The 21342-nt window shown below is 42.3% G+C and overlaps 2 protein-coding genes across 3 annotated transcripts in view; both read right to left on the minus strand.

Annotated features, from left to right (window-relative positions):
* Window positions 1–9681, minus strand: part of atp9b (ATPase phospholipid transporting 9B) — a 31232-nt gene extending 21551 nt beyond the window's left edge. Inside the window, exons 1-8 of one of the 2 annotated variants that reach the window (XM_076139319.1) lie at window positions 9579–9627; window positions 9053–9128; window positions 5551–5724; window positions 3223–3373; window positions 2103–2216; window positions 1813–1921; window positions 1034–1092; window positions 461–512 (exon numbers count right to left, since the gene is read on the minus strand). In XM_076139319.1, coding sequence (XP_075995434.1) covers window positions 461–512; window positions 1034–1092; window positions 1813–1921; window positions 2103–2216; window positions 3223–3373; window positions 5551–5724; window positions 9053–9060 — 667 coding nt within the window. In that variant the 5' untranslated portion in view covers window positions 9061–9128; window positions 9579–9627. Of the gene's footprint in view, window positions 1–460; window positions 513–1033; window positions 1093–1812; window positions 1922–2102; window positions 2217–3222; window positions 3374–5550; window positions 5725–9052; window positions 9129–9578 lie in introns of both variants that reach the window. The other variant, XM_076139318.1, reaches the window with a different exon arrangement.
* An 847-nt stretch (window positions 9682–10528) lies between these two features.
* On the minus strand, window positions 10529–20140 carry sall3b (spalt-like transcription factor 3b). The gene is made up of 4 exons (XM_076139081.1): window positions 19535–20140; window positions 12373–15360; window positions 11642–11979; window positions 10529–11391 (listed from the first exon to the last, which is right to left on the minus strand). The coding sequence occupies exons 1-4, from the start codon at window positions 19614–19616 to the stop codon at window positions 10999–11001; spliced, it is 3801 nt and encodes a 1266-aa protein (XP_075995196.1). The 5' UTR covers window positions 19617–20140; the 3' UTR covers window positions 10529–10998.
* Between the last annotated feature and the right edge of the window lie 1202 nt (window positions 20141–21342).

The raw sequence follows: 21342 nt of genomic DNA on the forward strand, positions 1-21342 counted from the left end.
AGACATCATCAGCTCCCTGCCAAGCATATTGGCACGTCAAAGATGGATGGAAATTATGTCCTCAGAACATTTCCTGCCGATGCCCCTTAGAAAAGAGCCAGGATCTGACGCAGCTCATTGATTAATTGGAATTTACATCATCAGTCACTGGAGGAATGTGCGATAAATCATATGAATCACAGGCTGGCTTGATCAGATGATGTCAAAGGACTGGAAGTGTGCGGAGGAAAAAAAGTCACATTTCTCACCCACTCTCTCCACGCTGTCTGCTTAAGTGTCTCAGGGCACACAAAGTTCACTGCTCCATAGCAATCTGTCTTTTTCTTACATTTATCATGTTTTTGTTTGCGATAACATCCATTTCAATGACTTACTATCATTTGTCTACGGTACCTTTTAATACATGAATCAATTCGGCCTTGTCTTCACATTGACAACGTCACGCGTGATTATTGCTCACCGGTTTTCTCCGACGTTCTCAGGAATATCATGTCTGCGGGAATCCTCTGGTTCTGCGAGGAGAAGAAGAGAAGAAGAGTGAAAATGGTGCCACGTTATTGAGCACTGTGGCAAAAGCTCTCTGAATCTTCCTGAATTATTAAACAAGGTCAATACCTTGACCAGGGGGGTGAAAGAGAAAACGGATTTCTAAAGTCTTTCTAGGACGCAGTGGAAGTTGTCCACATGCCAGCGGTGGCTAGATTTCACATTGGCCGAGCTAAAGCTGAAGACCACAAACTGAACAGGTGAGTGGGTCAGTTAGAAGCTCATCTGACTGATTATGATAGAACTGAATACACTAGGTTTGGGATATGTATAGGCTACATCCAAACAATGTCAAAAGTGTAAAAATGTTTTTATTCCCCATTTAAATGATGTTATTTTCAGATGTTTTCATGTTTAATCTGAAGGTAAGGAAATAGGTATTCAGAATAAATAAGAGTAAAGGCTGATAAATGGCGGGACCAGTGACCAAAACTGACCCTGTAAAGATTCTTGCATTCTCATCTACTGGAAATACACAAACGTTTACCTTCTCCACAATGATCAGGTCTCCAACTTGTATGTCTGAACTCTTCACCTGGATTTTACCTGTAAAGAAAACAGCTCAAATTCAGTAAAAGGTGCCGACTGCCGATAGCAATCTAACAGCATTGCTTAGCGGGCACGTTCCAATTAAGCCGTCTTATTTCTAAGATGAATTTTTCAGCAGTGGTGAAATCAAACGCGCCCATCGATCCCTGGCCCTTGAAAATGACGCCGACACTAAACCACAACTGTGTTTTTTCTGTTGCTCTTCTTTCTTTCTCCATTTCTGACAGATTGATTACCATCCCCATGCTAATGTAATACCCCCATGTTTTCCTCTGTGGAGCGAGGCGATAGATAAAAACAATGAGACATAGGGTCACTCGCAATCATTGTGACTGAATATCCTCCGTGCCCCTTTTACCGTGCGCACGTACAGTGCCGGCCCTACATGCACATGAGCGCGCGGTGTTAAAGTTACATCCTTCACAGGGGTCACAGATATCACACAAGGGGATTCGCCCACTCGTTCAACAATGGAACAGATCTTAGATCATACAGTCCTGAGAAACTGGAGAAAGAAAAAAAATCAATGCAATTACAGTGAGAAGAATGACCTCTGCTACAAGTGTAGATCCACTGGAGGGCCATCTCTTAATTGCACAGGGACAGCTTGACTATACTTTGAAATATCTGTTACCTTAGTGTCAGCAATCAGTTACAGGCACAAGAAGGAATACAGATGAATTTCTTCCGACCCCACCACCCCCCATCTCCCATTACCTCGCACTGTGAGCTTGCTGTAAAGTTGAGAGTTCATCTCTTTGTCCCGTTGGAAGCGCCGCACTTCATCCACGGCCTCTCGCATCATCGTGACAGACAACACAAAAGCCTGAGTGAAACAGTGTGAATGAATATAAATTACCAATCATATTATAGCTGGTACTAACTGTATGTGTGGTTTGTGGATCTGAACATGTCTCCATAACGTAAACTACATTACAACCAAAAACCATAACAAACTATTTCTGATACATCGATCACTGTAAAAGTTTGTGTTAGCGCTCATTTACCAGAGGTGCCCAGTATGTGTACAAATATCCAATTTTCAGCGCTGGCACAAGCTGGGAACAGGCCACCACAAGGAAGTAGAGGTTGAGGAAGAACTTGAACTGCTGGTAGAGAACCTGGGAGGGGAAAAGAGACGAACATGAGAATGATGAAGTCCTTTCATTTAGATAAGCCAGTGCAGCTGTTTAAGACTGAACGAGTGAAGGCCGCCTTTACATATTGTTAACCTATTGAAAACAATTTTCTTCTGTTTTAAGCAGGGAATGGTCCGGAGGTTCCGCTTGGCGAGGCGACGAAACCAGACAGGACAAATGACAACAATAAAAGCAGAATAAGTCTGTTTGGTTTGACTCAACAAAAGCCAGAGCTACCTGCAGCATCCTGAGGCCTGGTTGCTAATTAGCCGTCTCATTAATTATTAGGCGCAGGTACTTCTTTTCTCTTTTTTTTGCTTCTGTACTACCTCTGAGAGACCTTTAGCAGAAACCAACAGGCTATTTATCTAAGGTCAAATTTTGAATAATGTTTGCAATAATGAGAGTCTAGTGCCTGGTCACAGATTATCTGAGACAATAGGATCAATGGATGATGCTCTGCAGTTAATGAACCCCCTGACCTTTAGGGAAAAATGCACACTGCTAAACTCAATTTGTGAGTATTTAATAATTCAAAGTGGGGGGGGGAGAGAAACAGAGGTGTTCGGTTCACAGTCAATGAGAATATCTACATCTCTAATAGACAGTTGACATTTTATGGCACGGCCAGGACCGGGCCTCTTAATCATGGAACCATTTGCTTTTTAATAAGTAACTCTGATGGAGCTCTAATGTCCCCCATAGTGTAAACCCTTAACTTAATGACTGAAAGGAGCAGTTAAGAATTACAAAAGATGAAGTGCATTCTACTGTTCTTCACATACTCTTAAACTGTGAACAACAATGTTTTACCTGGAGGAAAGAATTGCCACCGTCGGCCACTATTAAAGTTAATAACAACTGAAAGCGTATGTATACTGTATACATTGAGTCAACAAAGCCATATGTGCTGTTTGAACTAAAGATCAGAGTCTCAAGGCTTCTGTAAGGGAACATTGTTGTGTGAGTCTCTCTGATGCAAACTCACCCCAGGCACAAAGGTGAAGATGTTGTACTTCTGGTTCTTGATGGCGTTTTTGGGGTATTTCTCCTCACATTTCTCTGGGCAGCCGAGCCAAACCGTCCTGGCCTTCAGCTGCTTCTTTGCCCAGCATATATGGGCCAGACAGTCACAGCAGCTGAGGAGAGAGAGAGAGAGATTTACGAAAGATCATCCAGCATTGCTGCTTACAGCCATACATCAGATAGAGTTCAAGTAAATTACAAATGCCCGATTAAAAATTAAACTTGCCATGCCATTTCTTTGCCACAGCACTTTTTGGCCCGAGTGTAAGAGATCTCATCTATTTGCAATGGAAAATCCTCACCCCTCATCTTTTAATTGCTTGTGGTCAATAAGCTCCACAGTTGTGTCCTGCACCGTCCCTCAGTACAGCAGTTATTTATATCCCTGGTCTTGCTAGTGTTAATTAGATCTTCAAGGCTTCTTTTGACACAATTTTACAAGTGGGCCCCTTCTTGTGGCACTTTAGAGGATCTGAAAAGGTTACTATCCCTCCAGGAGGGAATTCCCTTGCTAATGCTGTGGGAATCAGACACATTCCACAAGCTTGAACCACTGTACCCAGACAAGCACACTGTATGGAGAGCATCGTTTAAAGGCATCTTTCCCTCTATCATTTTACCTAAAGATCACAAAGCAGTTATTATTCTGGCAAGCAAGGACCTCCCTCTTTTTATATTTATCTGTATTATTATCATTTCAGAAAGTTTTAACAAGAAAGAACCGTCACAATTGCTTCGGTGAACACTTTCTATCAGCCTGCCAGTAGCTACACTGAGGCTTATCTAGCCTATCGCCATGAAACAGTGTAGCGTCATGGTGAATTACAATCAGAGCAGCTCGACGTGAACCTGACCTGAGCTGGCACCTGGGGGGGAAACAGCAGCAGTGTATACCGTCATGCTGATCGCCTTGGCTTTTCCACTTTTTAAGCAAGTTGGCAAAACATACAACAAAATAAATCAACTTTGGTTAAAAGGTGTTGTTTATCTTGGCCCCTGTGCTCCCCGGCTCTGTGCGCCCGCAGTCCCGATTCATAAGAGAGATTATTTGCGCAAATGAATGCTATTCAAATAATATGCCATTTGAACAGACAGGGCTTATTCAGTGTGAATTATTTGTGTTTTATAATCCCGCGCTAAGCACACATAAAATTACTGGAAAGCATCAAACTGGTCAGCTGTGAAAAATCCGATTTGTTCATTAGTGGGGGGGAGTGAGGGAGGGGGAGGGGGAAGGGGGGAAATCAATATGCAGCTTGAACAGGAGATGTACTACCAAAAACAAAACAACGCTGAAACGGAACAATATGAACTTCTTGCATGGGTAAACTTGTTTTGGACCTTTCCCGCGACGCACAAACAAATATTACAGTGTACCAAACAGACATAATAAATTCACGTCTCTTTGCACGGCGGCTGAAAGCGGCTTTAGAGGGCAAAACCTGTCAAATGAATCATTAGCTGGATAAACTGCACCTTCCTGTTTGATCTGAAAATCTTTTTGGACTGATGGTGCGCATCGACCAAAAACGCGCCCTTATCCTCTCTTTGCACTTCATGCACAACTACTGGTGCGTTTGAAATCCAAACTGATCATCATACCGACTGACAACATACACTTCCGCACGGACACGTTTACAGAATGACAAAACAAGTTTCAGGGTGCATTCAAGGTCCAAATGGAAGTTCGATAAATCTAACCTATAAATAGCATAAATCAAGGTGACTTTGTAAGACGGCACTTATTTACGATTACGCTGAAAGAATTATTCAGTACTGTGTTGTTCTCCTTAAAACAAAAATAAAACTGTGCATTTACAGACAACAGTGACCACATTTTCCACTTTAATTGGCACCATTTGCTTTATATGATTGCAACAAGACAAACTAATGCCCAAAGTAAAATGAGGCATCAGGCAGGATGCACAGATTGCCCCAAAGCTAAAAAGATATATAGTATTGGAGAAGATGTGCTGGGAAAGTGGATTTGGTCTGACGCCCGAGATTTAGAGGTAAGGTTGATCTTTCCCATCGCGTACTAAAATTGAAATGTGTTTGATCGTCTTTCTGCTCCTTCTCTGACACCAACATGAGCAGAAACTCTCAACCGTCTGTCAGAATTTTGTTTCACTTTTCCCCTTCAGCCAAACTAGACACGGCCCAGACAAACACACGCAACTAGATACATGCAGTACGTGCTGCGGTGCTGACCTGTACACCGCTTCTATGAGAGAGGTTATTTTAAAAGAATTCACATCAACAGTAATTCAATGCTGGATGAATGCTGTACCTGCCACAGAGGACCTTCCACCCCCCCATGAGGAACCAGCCTAGGCCTCTGTGCTTCTGATTGACCCTTGCACGAGGAAGGGTCTGGTAGTCGCTCTCGTCGTTCTCAAAGGCTTCCTCTGACATCATCAGGGGCATCTCGTCCAAGTTGGAGAGCTCATCTTCTAAGGAGTATCTGCGAGGAAGCAAAGAGGGTTAAATAGAAAAGACACTGAGCTTGGACCTGTGATAGATTCCTTCCTGCCTCAGACAACATGACATTACTTTGAGGTGGCTGAAAATAAACAGCACAGCAAAAACATCTCATCCTTCCTCTATCTAAAAACCATCTGAAACTCTGTGGACACTTGAGGCTACATGGATTTAGAATGTACATGTTGTGTATACAAGGTGTGTGGCCGCAGCCTGGTGGATCTGCACATTTGGTAAGTGCGAAAGAATGCTCTTCATCGCACAAGATGTGGAAAATCTATTAAGGGGGGAGAGAAAAGTGAGAAAAAGCCTAGATTAAAGCTTGTTAGTGCAGTTGGCTCAGTGCCTCGGTGGGTAAGTACTGTAGAGTACAACTCCTATTCACAATAACCCAGGCATTTTAAAGAAACACTAGAAAACACTCTTGAGGACATAATGTCTCATTCACAAGGCCCTTCTACGCCATTTAGACCGTCTGTAAGCTAACGGGAAAAGCACACGTTGCCGCGCCAACAATCCACAGTTGGTAATTTAGTTTAATTGCACTGCTAGAACACAAACAAGCAAAGTATTGTGTGATGATAACACGCAAAAGGGGATGAGTGGAGACAAAAACATGTTTTCCGAGTTGTGGTATTATGACATTGAATGACGACAGGCATTGTTAGACTTTACTGAACCTCAGATGAAAGCCACAGCAGGAATTTAACTTTATTTGTTTATATACAGCCACCACAAGAAGAATATTACTGAAGCTAGTATTTCTCACACTGCTGCACGTGAACGTTTGGCCCACATTTTACACCTTAGGAGACTTTGACGTGTAAATAAATACGCCTCTTAGGAAATCTCAGGTGAGTATTGTCTTGGGCTCATAATTTATCTGAACATTAGCAAGCCTTTTAATGAGCTAAAGGAAATATAAAAAATGTTCCAGTGTTGTTTTTATAACATTACGAGTTGAGCACACACAAATCACCCACAAAAACAAGTAAGTAGAAAGTTTGGATTTTTATAACCCCCAAGTTGCTGATATTTCAAATTTAGGGATGGAGAGGCAACAGTGTCAGAGTAAACAGTGTGTGTGTGTGAGAAGGCAGCATGAGGGAGACAGGTTTGGAAGTATGCATGGCCATCACTTTGCTTTTTATATTTCCTGATCAACTGCTGATTCAGGGCATGAGCACACTGACTTTGTAAAATTAAAACAACTGCAGAGTGCATTAACCAAACACTTTACTGGAAGTTGGACAGGACAGTGCAAATGTTAAACAGCCAATTACTTAAATTTACAGTTGGCCCACTGCCTTGCTTCTATATTAATCACACTGCTGCGGAGATTCAGTCCATCATTAGATTTACTTGGGCAAAATAGGGTTTTCAGCTTTGTCACGAGGCGGACGAGCTCGGCTTTGGCTGTGGTGTGTTTACAGAACCTGACCTCTTCTGAAACCATCAGCCTCTTGTGACTGAAATGTCTTCATGAAGAGAAAATAATCAAACCGTCTCCATGGCGATGCTTGCTGTCTAATCCTGTATGTCACTTGCAATGCTTAAAACAACGCTTCCCTTTTCTGAAGCACATTTTGCAACAGAAAGAAGTTGGTACCTGCAGGTGCAATGAGTCGCAGATATTTGCTGACAAACGCATGAGTATTTCTGTACACAGGTCCAGGACTGATGATAAAAATAAATATGTAATTTGGAAAAAGGTCAAAGCTGATTGTGTCAACGCCGATTCAAGTGTAAAGTTTGCCACACTCGCATGTCCGACGGATTTGTGAACAGAAGATCACAGCTGATGCATAGCAGAGTGGTGAGCATGTGGTGCTGTGTGAATACACTGTTTCCCACAGGTTGATAATTTATTTGCGGTAGTCAGCTTCTGTGGTGCAGAGTGCTGACATCCAATACTTGAGAGTCAGCTGCCAAACAAGCATAGCATCCACAAGCCAAATTCTGATTAGAGAAGACATTTCCCCCCCGTTTGTGCATCTGCATATGAATGCAACATTCTCAAGGTTTTCAACTAGTCTGCATTTTCCAAATTCCTGAATAAATCAAATGTGGAATATGAAACAATATGTCTGGAATTACAGGAATAAGCAGTGGAATCTAAGCAGCCTGAAAGGTCAGTGGTCGGTACTTGAATGAGTATCTTGCAGCCGTAGAAAATGCTGACATGTGAGCAAACCCTGAAACTAGTGTCAGTGGGATTATGAGCTTAAGAGCAACCATTCAGAGTACAGGCCTGCAGAGCAATTCATCAAGCCAGAGCACAACACGTCACACTCGGTACAACCTGACAAGCCCGGCTGAAAGCTCCTCCAACTCAAGTCAGGGAAGTGGAGAGATAATAAAACTTTGGACCGCTTTAAGATATGAAATAAACTCTTATGTACCATTGCACTTTGTATCAGTCTGTATGTGAAGGGCCCAAGTTTGAGAAGAAATACCTATATTTTTACTGAAATGTGTTATTATGCAATTATGATTTAGATCTCAAAGTAGTATAAGATTTAGTAGGGGGCAGTTTATCCCCCAGACGTCATACAGCAGCAAATGAAACCCAAGATCTGTCTGTTTTGAGTCGCTGTCCCTTTTTAGCTCTTATTTGAAACACCTTCCTGTGGTATAAAAGTCTGTGGGAACTTAAACATAATCATATCATACATTGTGCAAACATTCTGAATGAATACATTATGTGAAACAGCTGACTGTAAAGGCCTCAGCTGACACAACTCTAAAATAAACCCATTTGATGGAGTGTGAGTTATATTAAAACCATGTGATAATGAAAATCCCGAGGAGCTCCCGTGAAACACATTTGAATTCTCGACTAACTGGAATCATGTCTACAAATATTGAGTGAAGCCTCCTGGACTTTTAAACGGCACTAAAAAAACATTATCTCTCTTGTAACAGACTCCTGAGCTCTGAGGTGGAATGAGGAGAAGCACATGACATAAATAACGTGTTATCTCCCTGTACAGTAATTAAAAAAAAGCAAAACATTAATTTAGTGTTCTGGCAAGGAGACAAGTATTTTAATAGTGGGACAGCTTTTGACCTCAACAATAACCAAGAAAGGTGTGTGTGTGAAATGCGTTGATCAATATGAAAATGATCTACAACCACCTCAGATAAAGGTTTCAATCTACCTCTGTGTTGTTATTCTTACATTAGTTGTATTAAGAACTTGATGGTGATTAGTAATAAAGCCTGAAACATGTGTTGATCGGTAACAGCCCACATAAGCACATCTACTCAGACTCAGACTGACTTGGCCTCCTACTCGACCTACAAGTTACCTGGTCATGACACTAGTTCACTTCCTGTCCATTCCTGACTCTGAGCTCATCCTCGTCCAGTTCCTATTGGTTCGGTCTGAAATAAATAAACTTTACTTAATAAACGTGTAAGTGTTCACTGCACCGGGCAACGTCATGAAACTTATGGACAGACAAAACAAAATAAACAAATGTTACAATGCTGGAAAACACACAGAAGTTGTTATCATGTGACTTGAAATGACAGAATGGAGTCAGCCTGTCAGTATCGAATGACAAACTAGCTGATATTATAAAGATGTTAACAAGTTGTGGCGGATAAAGACGAGTTAAGACTATTATCTTTAGCTTTACCGACGGTTAACAGACGGACAAACACAGCTGTCAAATAACGGCAAATGTACTGCCGGCGGAACACAAAACGTCAGTAAGCTAGCCCGGCAAAGCTAACGCAAACAACAGACCCCGCCGGAGCTCATTTATGGAACAAAAGGTTTAATTCGGCATTTTTTCTGATGAGGCTAACCCGCCATAAACCCCTCCGTACCTTGACAGTCTCGCTGAGTTGTAATACGGAATTCTTTTCGAATTCTTCCGAAACTGGTTTAACGGGATGCTGTCAGCCATCTTGGCTGGGCAGTACACATCGTGACGTCACACGGGGAGGCAGTTGTGCCGCGTTCAAGAAGTATAGGAACTATGCCACACGCGACGTGACGTTTCCCACCCGTGTTCCGACAAGAAGGTGGGCAGTGAGAGAAAAACCTCAAAACAGAGGAGTTGTTGCACGTTTTGTTTGAATAAATGAATTTGAAAACGATGTAAATCATCTGGAGTTTCTTTCCTTCGTCCTTTTAATCAGTCAATTTACATTTATTTACATGTTTTATTATTAAATATTTAAAATATATAATTATTTTTTCTAGTCTTCTGTCTTTTGTGTCCATCATATATACTGAATCTATTGCTTTCCACCGAGTCAATTTAACATTCATTTGTGCCATCATCTTTTTATTATTTACGTTCACAAGTTTATTATGTTGGCACAAAAAGGTGAGCGCTCTGCCCAAGTTTGTCTTTTGGTTTTTCATGTCTCACTGTGAACCAGTAGGTGAACCTTCCGTAACCTTTATTCCCTGCCCTGTGTTTCAACCCAGGGACTTGTTTAAGCCATTGCCTGCCAGTAACCAAAATAATTTTTGAGCTTCTTCTTGAAAGAACAAATCCTCTCACGGACCTTTTTACAAACCTGATTGCACCAGAGCAGATAGATTATTGTTGTTGAGTGAGTTGAGAAGCCTACATGTGTAAAAACAAATCTTGGTGACATGCGTGCCAAGCTAAATGAAATGAAAGCCCTTGGTCAATGTTGAACCATTTACTCTGTTGTCATTGCTACTAAGATATTTAATTGTTTAAACATGAAGACATTTTATGAAGACATCTGGCTGTGAAACAGAGAGAGGTAGTGAACTGAAAAGTACAAACTCTTTGCTTGTTCTAGCTTTTATTCTGTCCATCTGTTGTAAGATGCAAGAAGTGTTCACCATAACATTGACAATCGAACATTTCATCTCTTAGTTGTGGGTATTTAGGAGGATGTTTTGTGCTTTGCACCAGCTAGCAGCATTGGGCAGCTGTCCGAAGGAGAGAGAGAGAGAAGACTCTTTGTATTTGCATCAACATACTAAATGCTCCCTTCCTCAGAGTTACTATACATATCCCTTGTGAGTACCGCGGGAATTCTCAAGTACAAATTAAACAAGTTATGTACTGTATAGAAAATAATCCACAAATGACTGCAAAATAAAACAATAAAATGCGAACAGCCTTCTACTCTCTGTCAATCGATAAAAAGTTCATTTTTTAAGTCTCTATATATAATACACAAGAACCAACAAGATGTTTTACAAATATTCAACTTTCATCATAGTTTGCATAAGTATTTATTCATCATTCAGCTTTATTCAGTTGATGCCAATTTCTTTACTGTCATCGATCAGCATAGAAAAATGTCTATTACTCCCCAGATCCATGCCTGTCTTCCCCAGACTCGTTATCGAACTTCCTGCCGCACTCGCTCTGTCCATGCCAGCGGTGATAGGGTGAAGCTGAGAGATGCCTCTGTTCTGAATCACTGAGATCTCGTTGTTCTTCATGGCAAGGCTGTTGGTGATAGCTGTCGCGTAACGGTTCCAAAATCCAGGGTCTACATTCATCGCACGTGCTGCCAAGTCCTTTTGAAAAATCTCTCCAAACTTCATGGCCTCTCCTCCCAGCAGAGCCATGGGGTTTTCTACCGACAGCCTCCGACCTCTCCTGGCCGGGGCGTTGTTCCACATGTGAGTTCCCATATGAACCTGGAAATGACAAATGGAAGAGAGACAAGTGTGACATTAGGTGGAGGATTTTACTCTACATTTGAGGATGGGTTTCTGTGCCAGAACATAAAGAAAATCCAGTACTTTTAGATGGGCAGCCAATGGTATTAAAGAAATGTGTTCTTTATTTAATTATTTAGTAGTTACCATGACTAGTCAAAAAAAGATATTTAATAAAAGACCTATATCAGCTCAATACCGGACAGCAGACAAAAACAGTGTTAACTACCTTCAGATTGCCTTTAGTGGTGAAAGCTCTGCCACAGATGGAGCACACAAATGGTTTCTCCCCCGTGTGTGTGCGCTCATGGATCTGAAGCGCGCTGGCCGAGGAGAAGTTCTTCCCGCAGACGTTGCAGTTGTGCTGCTTCGGTGTCCGTCGAGGCGGAGCGGGGCCGAGCAGGGAGGTCATTCCTGGGCTACTGGCTGACGGATACGCTGATGGAATGTGTACACTAAACGGTGGGTGCTGCCCTTCACTTGGGGTGTTTGGTTGACTGTGTCCATTCATCTCTGTTTTAATTATGCTCGATGAAGTGCTGGTAACCAGACCAGGAACACTTAGACCTGCAGATAAAATGAAAGCAGGAGTGATATTTTCCCCCTCTGTGGTAGCCGTTGGTTAAAAAACCTCATACATAGTGTAACCACATTTTGCAACCGGAGCTGATTGTGACCAAAATGCTTTATCAGATAAATGTCATGCAACAAAAACAGTAAACTTCTCACAGGATTTTCATTTGTAAGTTAAAAAAATATTTAGTTTCACTGTCAAGCACTATGAGGTTTAATTCTACACTTTAAGAGTGAATTGTTGAAAAACTGCTTTTGGCACTGGCATCAAACAATACATAACCAAGACTAACCAAGGATTGCCAAGACATCCTAAAAAAGTAAATTAGCTTAAAACAAAATTGACACTTTTCAACACTTTATTGATACATGACATTGCAACTTTACCTCGTTCTCTGCTTAGATTAAATGACGTACTGTAAGGACTCTCCTCTTTCACAAATAATTTGCCGAGATGCATTTCTCTTTGCTCTTGAGCTGCTGCTGCAGCTGCTGATGCAGAGATAGGAGACTCAGATTGCTCTCTCTTCACTGGAGCTGCCAAGGGCTCATGGTATTCTGGCCTGCTGTTCACTGCCGGTGATTTGATCGTGATTCCCTCTGAGTAACTTTGAACAGGAGATGCTGAGGCATCAGGTGAACAAGAGGATTCAGACACATTTGGGCTGGTTGCACCAAATCTCTCCCCCCTTTTCTCTGATAAAGGGTAGTTCATAGTGACATGGCTCCTGTCATGAAAGCCGTTAGTGAGGGACTTAATGCCAAAGGCGTGGTTTAGGCTTACTGTAGAGTCTATCATCCTCATTTGGTTCTCCAGAGCTGCTATACTTGAAATAATAGTCGAGGGCTTAAGAGGAGACTTACAAACAGAACTCAAAGGTTCTGGTTGGTTTACACCCTCATCCATATTTTCAGACTCATCTTCCTCTTCGTCGTTATCATCCTCCATTGAAATATCATCGATGAGATCATTGTCATTACTGCTGAAGCTGTCAAAGTTCCTCTCGTTGACAGAGGTATCACAGTCGAACTCCTGCAGCCCATTCACGAGATTTGAGTCTGGAATCTGCCCAACCATGTGCATACGAATGTGCTGCTGAAGAACAACAGCATTAGTGAACTTCTTCTGGCAAATAGGACACGAGTGTTGCACCCGGACTGGAGGATTTTCTCTGTGAACACCAATGTGAGTCTTCAGGTTGCCTTTGGTGGTGAAAGCCCTGCCGCATACCTTGCATTTAAAGGGCCTCTCGCCTGTGTGGATGCGGTAATGCATCTTCAGGGCACTCTGGCAGCTAAGGACACGGTGACAGAGGACACACTGGTTGGGGTCTGTAATCTTTTTGTCAATATTCTCCACCAGCTGCTGAAGCTTTGAGGTTTCAGATGTTTGCATAGAATCAAGGAAGCCACCAGATGGGAATTTCATCTCTTCTGAGTTGAACGAAAGTGGAGAGTTAGACACAGGGGATGCCAGGCTAGCAGGTTCAGGTGTGGTGGCTACAGATGGGGTTGTCGTGCTGGTAGCCTCGGTAACTGGGTTGGTCCTCAGTCTCGCGATGCAGTTTTGAGGCAGGTGCACCCCCTCTGTTTTCAGTATACTGGAGGCCTCAGTCTCGCGGTTCGACTGTGGAGACTCTGAAACACGAGAGACGTGAGGCTCACTGCCTCTCTCTCTCTCAATAGGTGACAAAGATAGACATTCACCAGAGGCCGGCAGGTAGGAAGATGGTGTTACACTTACAGGGTCATCTGAGCCTCCTATATTGGTAAGAGTGGAGGAAAGCGGAAGAACCATAGTACTTGGCAGAGATGCTACAACAGGTTTGCATTCCAACCAAGATGAGACTGGCTTTTCTGGGGGGATAGACATACCATAGGGAATCCCAGAACTTGTTGGCACATTGTCTAGATATTCTGGCACAGGGTAGGGATTCATTTGAACATGAGGATACTTCTCTTTGTGCCTCTGGAAGTGGACCTTTAAGTTCCCTTTTGTGGAAAAGCGATTGCCACAGATGTTGCATTTGAAGGGCCGCTCTCCTGTATGGGAGCGCAGGTGGATCTGCAAAGCGCTATCGCTGCCAAACACTTTGGCACAGAATCTACATTTATGCTTGAAGAAGGGCTCCTCTGGGCTGGGCTTCGTTTCGAACAAGGACACGTTCGGCAGTTTTCCCTTCCTTTGCTTCATCAAGGCCGCAAGAGGGTCAAGTGCATTAGCTGTGGCAGCAATGCTAGCCAAAGGATTGGGGAAAATGACACTGCTGGGAGGGCTCTGAGGTAGAAATGGCAGGTTGGAGGATGAGCTGAGGAGACTGCTCTGTCCCAGGGACAGCGGGCTGGAGGAGCTCAGTGTCTGAGTGCTGCTTATGCTGCTTGTGTGTGAGCCTGTATAAGGAGGCAATAATGTAGAAGTGCTGCTGCTGCAGCTGGGGAGAGATGTGACTGAGTTTTCAGAGGAGGCTGAGGTACCTGAATCATCTCTTAAGGTGGACTGTCCACATACAGTTTGTGAGGAGTGATTTTGTGACTTTTCAAGTACAGATGACAAAGAAACAGAAGCCTGTCCAGTGATAGTTGAGGGCATTGTTCCCGACAGTGGGAGGATGGGTGGAGGGATAATTCCTTGAGGAGGGAAAGGGTTAGGTGCTAGAGACAGCGCTCTGGACACTGGGTTTAATGCTGTTTGTGTTGGTTGTCTGTTCATGATGGCTACCTGGCTGCAGATCTGCTCAATAAGCTGCAGTTGGTGTACTTGTTGCTGCTGCAGAGCTAGTAGGTGATCTAGGATCATGGGGATGGCTGCTGAAGCCGCCTTCCCTCCAGTACCATTGCTGGTGATTCCCTGGGAAAACTGGGCCACAGCCACTCTGGTGCTGTGAAGGATCTCCAGTGTCACATTTGTACTTGGCATGCTGTAGCTGCGAGCAGCTGCCATCTGAGGGGAACTGGGCTCAGCAGAGTCTGGAGGCTGAGGACTGGAGGGTGCCGCGAATTTGTCCTGTGGACGATGCTCTAGCTCCATGGCTTCATCCCGCTCCCTCTCTTCCTCTAGATTGTCCAAGCTGTCATTGTCAGTCACTAGTGTCTCTCCTAGATCAAAGCCCACATCTGCAGATCCTGCAGTAGAGTCACTGGATGCCATGCTAGGAACTGGGGAGTGTCTGATAGGGGATTCCTCAGGAACAGGCAACCCCTCATCATCCTTCACTATCAACACCAAGGGATCCTCTGTGCAGACTTTCTGATGCTCATTCAATTCAGTCCAAGTGAAGAATTGAGCACAGCATTTGTCGCAGATGTGTGTATCCTCACTACTGTGGCAGCCTTCTACTCCATTAGCCTCCTCTCTCTGCATGCCCTCCATGACGCCTGGTGAGGGGAAAAACATGAACAATTATTATTATTATCATAAGAAATATACATAATAATAATAAATATGATATTATATATAATAATAAATGTTATATGCATTGGCTAAACCCACTGAACATCATTATCATTGCCTTAAAAATGGCAAATATGTTATGCTGACCAGTTCTGTATATAAAATAATGCACAACATAGACTGATCTTTCCCTTTCAAGTAATAGTGCAGCAATGAAATAATACATCTTGATTTTAATATTTAACGCAGTCTAAGCATTACATTGCGTGATATTGTTTAAGCTTTTGGCATTGAATTGCAACCAATAATAAAAAATAATCTGGAAAATATACATTTCTAACTTTGAAACCACATGAGATGAAAGATTAGAGTGAATAGCTAAGGGGTTAAATGTAAATAATAGCCATAGTGCTTTCTTAAATTTCTATACGGGATTAGATTTGATAAAAAACTATTTGAATAAATAAATAAAGAAGAGTGAGTGCTGCAGTTAAGAGTTTAAAGAATTAGACCACTTTTAAAATTCACAGACGTTTGTAACTCAGGCAAGACAAGCACATACTGCCTGATATCAGAGTTGACAATTCCATCAAAACTAAAAATAAATCAATATTCAATAAAGTTATCTGACCGTCAAATGCGCGTCCAGATAGTTAATGACATTCGGTACAGAATATTGATTTCATATAATTCATTATAGTCTTATGTGGAGCCCCAATTTCTGGTTTTGCTGTTGATATGCTTTGGCTTTGTTACACAACCAAATGGGCAAAGTTATGACATGAGAACAGTTCAGATAGTCAGAAGTAAGTTGATAATCACAGAAATCAACTCAACTTTGAGAAAAAAATACATCTCTGGCATTGCGGTATGTTATTATAAAGCAAATCCTATTCATTTGATACTGCCAGCAGGTTAAAACACATGTTTGAAGTGTATTATTAAAATCATGCGTCAATTTTGCATGAAATGATAGTGAGACAAACAACGATTATATGCAATTATCTACATTTGCAAGTCTTACACATAAACTAGTAAAAAAAAAACATAAATAATACAACATATCAATACACGACTGGGATAAAAACTGAATTTGTTCCCAACTTCTAGACAGTGAGCATTACACTCTATTACACTCTCATCTCCTCTGTTACTCTATCGATCAGATGTTTAAATATGGTTCATTCTATAAAGTGCTACAGTGCTACATACACACATTGTCACAACATTAATGCACATCATCACCTAGATTTTTCTCACAGTTTTTAAGTGTCGTCTTTTTACATATTCTTTCCCCTTTTGTCATCTTTTCAGCTGATATGTGATATTCTTTGTGGAGAGATTTTAGGGTGAGAATCATTGTTGCATCTGTTGTCTCTTTGCCCCATTAGGAAACAGACAGCGATACCAGATGGAAAGATTTAGGGAAATCAATAGTAAATTATTGTTACATACACTCAAGCTTCTCCACACAATTTTAAGATTTAAGCTTTAAAAAGGAGCAAGGTGGACTGGGGGAGACTCACACACACACACCTGCAAATGAAATGTTTTTAATTCAATGCTGTGGACACTTTCACCTTTGGGGGTTTGAATGCGACAAATAATTTACACTTAGATGTTAAAAGCCACTTTACAGGAATAAATGTTTCACATGATCTTTAAAACACACAATAGAGCCATTTTAAAATATTTCTGTGAGTGAGTGTGTAATGTGTGTGTTTGTGCTGCTGCCATATGTGTACAACAAACTGGATCTGTACCTTCGTGTGAGGGATCTGGTACAACACCAATAACTGCCGGTGTAAAGTAAATTAACAACAGTGTGTGTACGCAAAGTAGTAAATGTGTCATGCGTCTACATGTGTGTGTGTGTGTGTATGGGTGTGTGTGTGTATGGGTGATTACTGTGTACATATGGGTGTGCATGCATGTTTGTGTTTCAATGTCTTTGTCAATAGTCTCTAATTATCACCAAGTCACTGCCTAAAAGACTGATTGGGAATTAGTACCATGGTGCTCAGACTTTAGGTAAATTCATAATTACACTGACAGATCCTCACTGCAAACAGTACAACATGGTTCAATTTGTCCATTAGTCAGGAAACAAGCAAGTTAAGGAACACACCAGAGACTGACTTTAAACTAACTGAGCTCCACTTTTCAGCTCAGACGAGTGCACAGTGAAATGACCGAGTAAAATGTATTTGAACCTCATCAGAAATAAATAATCAGAGTCGCTGCCTCACCAAGTGGGTGGTCTGAAGATCACCAAGGCGATTCAGCACAACACAAGGAGCACAAACACGATTTGAGCTCAGGGTTTTTGTCTGCGGTTTGTTCGATTTACATCCACAAAAATCTGAGAAAATATTAGTTTTGGTCCGAAGCTGTACATTTTCAAACATCGTGTGTATTTTCAAACATAACAACACCGATGAAAATTTTATTCCAAAAATTTCAACCCCTGTAAATCACTCAATCTATACGTTAAGGAACATAAAAGTGATTCATACCCGCACAACTGATTTATATCTGCTGCTTGTTGTGTGGTCTGGCGAGCAAAGAGACAAAATCATCAAGTTGTAGCTTAGACCCAAACAGACACTCGTCACAGTGTTAATGCCTCTTTGCTTTTCCGGATGACCTCTGGGCTGCCGAGGTCGACGGTTCAGATGCACTAATTGTATTATGATCCAGACATGCAGCACTTGCCCCGCGCAGGGTGAAGCTGACAAAGGTTAAGTCAGCAGGCTCAATCAAAGCCCATCTGAGAGTGGCTGAGCCCCCTGACTGACTGGCCGGCTGGGGGGAGGGCCTGAGGAGGGCCCCTCACACACTCAACACCTTTTCACAGCCGCAAATAACACCGAAGTGACACGAAAACAAGAACTGTGACCATGAAACGTAGAAGTAATGATTTAAAACGGTTTGATCCTTTTCAGGCCATTTACCATAGACGACCATAAAAGACAAAACAATGCCAACTATAAAATAAGTGTTATGAATCCTATTATATTTAAATAAATTCCTACTGATTACCTGTTAATTTAAACGCACAGACTCAAATTGAACTTAATCGGATATTTTGTTAAGACATTTTGTGACACATCTAATGGGATCAGGCCAAATTTAAGAAGCAGTCGAAGTCTGATCCAAAATCAAGTTTAAAGGGAAATTTATGGCTAAAATATTGATACCAATACAGCACCGCTACTGTTAGTGCAGATTAAAGGCTCACATAATATTCAGGGTACACTAAGAGATAATGAAATTATTAAATTCAATTAAATATGAATGCTGTATCGTATGGAGTATCATAACATAGGATAACAATTTTATTAAATATTGGAAATCAGGTTACAAATAATATGTGGCATGGAGAATGAATAATCATGATTGATAATTATATTTACACTCCTGGCAAAATATTAAGATGAGGAAATGCTGAATGAATGAAATGATTTAATATTCACCGGCTATGTTAGATTTTCATATTTATGCAGTAGATTGATGCAGCAGGCTAAATACAGCATCATATGAAGTCATACACACACTAAGTCATGTGAAGCCAAACGTTTCTAACAGATGGATACTTTGGTTTAAACAGGACAGTGTGACCACATAGTCATGTTAGATGATTTGATTTTCTCTTCAGTTTCTTTAAATAAGTTTAACGGTTGCAGTTGTTGACAGGAAGGCCTCAAGTGGACTCAAACAACCACTAAGAAAACCATTAAAACCAGACGTGGAGCCGTTTCCGTGGGTTTACTGTGTGTTTGTCTGTAGTTTACAACTGTCCAAACACCTCCATTTAGAATGTAGACATGCAACCAAAACAAAGCTAAATTTGTTAAGAAATTCAACTTTTTTTGACTTAATTGTGAACTTTTCTCAGTTTTAACGTAGCAGAATTCACGTCATTGTGGATGGAAATAAAGAAAGTTAGAATGTAAAGTAAAAGCCGAATTAGTTAAGTTTGCAGGTTGGACTTTTTTAAAGGAATAAAGCCTAGGAATCATTCAGTCTGGAGTAGTTTTGCATGAGAAATCCTGAAGTAAAGCTTTAGTTTAAATGATAGTTATTCATGTGGTCTGTCCCGTTACGCTCCTGCTCTCCCTCAAACACAGCCAAAGTCAAAGATTCCTGCTCTCATACCATGTTTGCAGAAGACTCCTGTCTGCCCGGCGTCTTCCTCTGACCCGAGGTGCTGCGGCTTGGCTTGCTTGCGGCGGGACATGTCGCTGCTGTTGTTGTTGTTCACCGGGCTGCGAGCTGCTTCCCCGTCTTCCCCCGGCGAGTGGGACCCTTCCTCGGACGGAGCGGAATGAGCGAGCGGCGGTTGCTGTTGCCAGTCGTGTGCAGATTGCGCATGTCAGTGTAATTATGATGGAGGAAGGATAACGCGCTTTACGACTCTTGCTGCCCTTCGCCGGGTGATTGGCTGCGGTCCAGTCAACTCACGCTAGATATGGAAATGAGGGATGAGGGGCTTTAATAATCATCTGTTCCACTTCCTGTCCGGTCCTGTCCGCTTTTTTCTTAACGCACAGCTCAGTCCTGCTCGGCTCCCACCGGCGTCTGTCAGCTGCGATCGCACTTCAGTGACAATCTCATGCGCTTTTTCTTGCTTTTTTCCCCTCGGTTTGTCTCTCTGGGGCCAAAATGGCAGCCCCAGGTCCCGCAGACGCTTCTTCACTGACTTTCACTTTACTTTCACCGCACCTGAGCCCCGCGGAGAGGTCCAGCTGATTTGTCTCGTCTTGTCTGTGGATGAGCGTCTCCCTCCCTCCCTCCCCTCCTCTCCGGTTTGAATGTCTGCGCTACACCGGCGTGCTGTGTTTATCCTTCCACGGCGTGAACTTAACTATGTTGCATCTCCTCATCTTCTGTAAAGTCCAGTCCGAGTATTGCGTAAAACCAAAATATCGTGCGTAAAGTCTCGTTTGTGCGTAGAAAACCTCCAAACTCTCTGAGGGCTCACACACACACACACGCAGGTCCGATCTCAAACTGGTGGTAGTCGGAAGTGCGTCTCCTTGGTTTGTCCGAGGCACCGGTGCTCTGGTTGTTGCCTCCGCCTCCGGTCCATCATTAGATACCCTTCAGCCCGCTGCGATAGGCTACTGCCAGGATATCACAGGAGCTGCTGGAGCCTTTACTTCATTTGTTACGACCTCCCACAATTTGGCGCCATAATAGACTGAAAAATGTCTGTATGTTTGAGAAAAAAATGTCTCACTTTGTGTAATGATGGGAAGAGTGGAGAGGAAACCCGTCTGACCTTTGTTATTCATTCTGTTATGGAGACGTTATGATGATAGGAGTAAGGAAATGATAGGAAGATGAGAAACTTCACCTTGCAATCACTGCACAGGTCAAATCTTACCCACGTTTATTTAGCTACTTCAAACTTTAGATGAAAGCTACTGTCAAAGTATTCAGCGCAGTAAAATGAGTTATGCTGTTATTGTTTCTTCCACTTCTACATTGCCACTTCAAAGCAGAAGTAAGAATGAAGCATACTTCACCAAAGCTGTAATCCCTTTTCACCAGGCATTGTCCCAAAACTGGTAATTATGTGGTATTAAAAGATGCAGCTGGGGGAGGACAATCAGCTGTTGATAATTGCAAGTACTACACAACAGCCTGGTATTGATCGGCATGTCTCCTATTCCCCTGCTATGGAGAGATAAGAAGGCCCCACTCCTGCTGGAATATAATTTCTTCTGACCTATCAGGTTTCTACAGACTTATGATGAATAGCCAGAGTGGCCAAGAGCGCTTATCTACAAACTCAACCCTCCTTGATTTGATATTGATTCCTTGTAACCGGCGTCAGCACACAGAATCAAACTACCAACTACTTGACCATGATCTCTTCCCGATTCTAACTTGGCCTACACCAACACAGACTTCCACTCACACCCTCAAACTACACTGGAGTTTAATTATTGTGTGCTTGT

The sequence above is a fragment of the Genypterus blacodes genome, unplaced genomic scaffold (genome assembly GCF_046128005.1).
Source record: "Genypterus blacodes isolate CSIRO-AG114 ecotype Tasmania unplaced genomic scaffold, CSIRO-AGI_Gbla_v1 ptg000438l_1, whole genome shotgun sequence".
Taxonomy (NCBI): domain Eukaryota; kingdom Metazoa; phylum Chordata; class Actinopteri; order Ophidiiformes; family Ophidiidae; genus Genypterus; species Genypterus blacodes.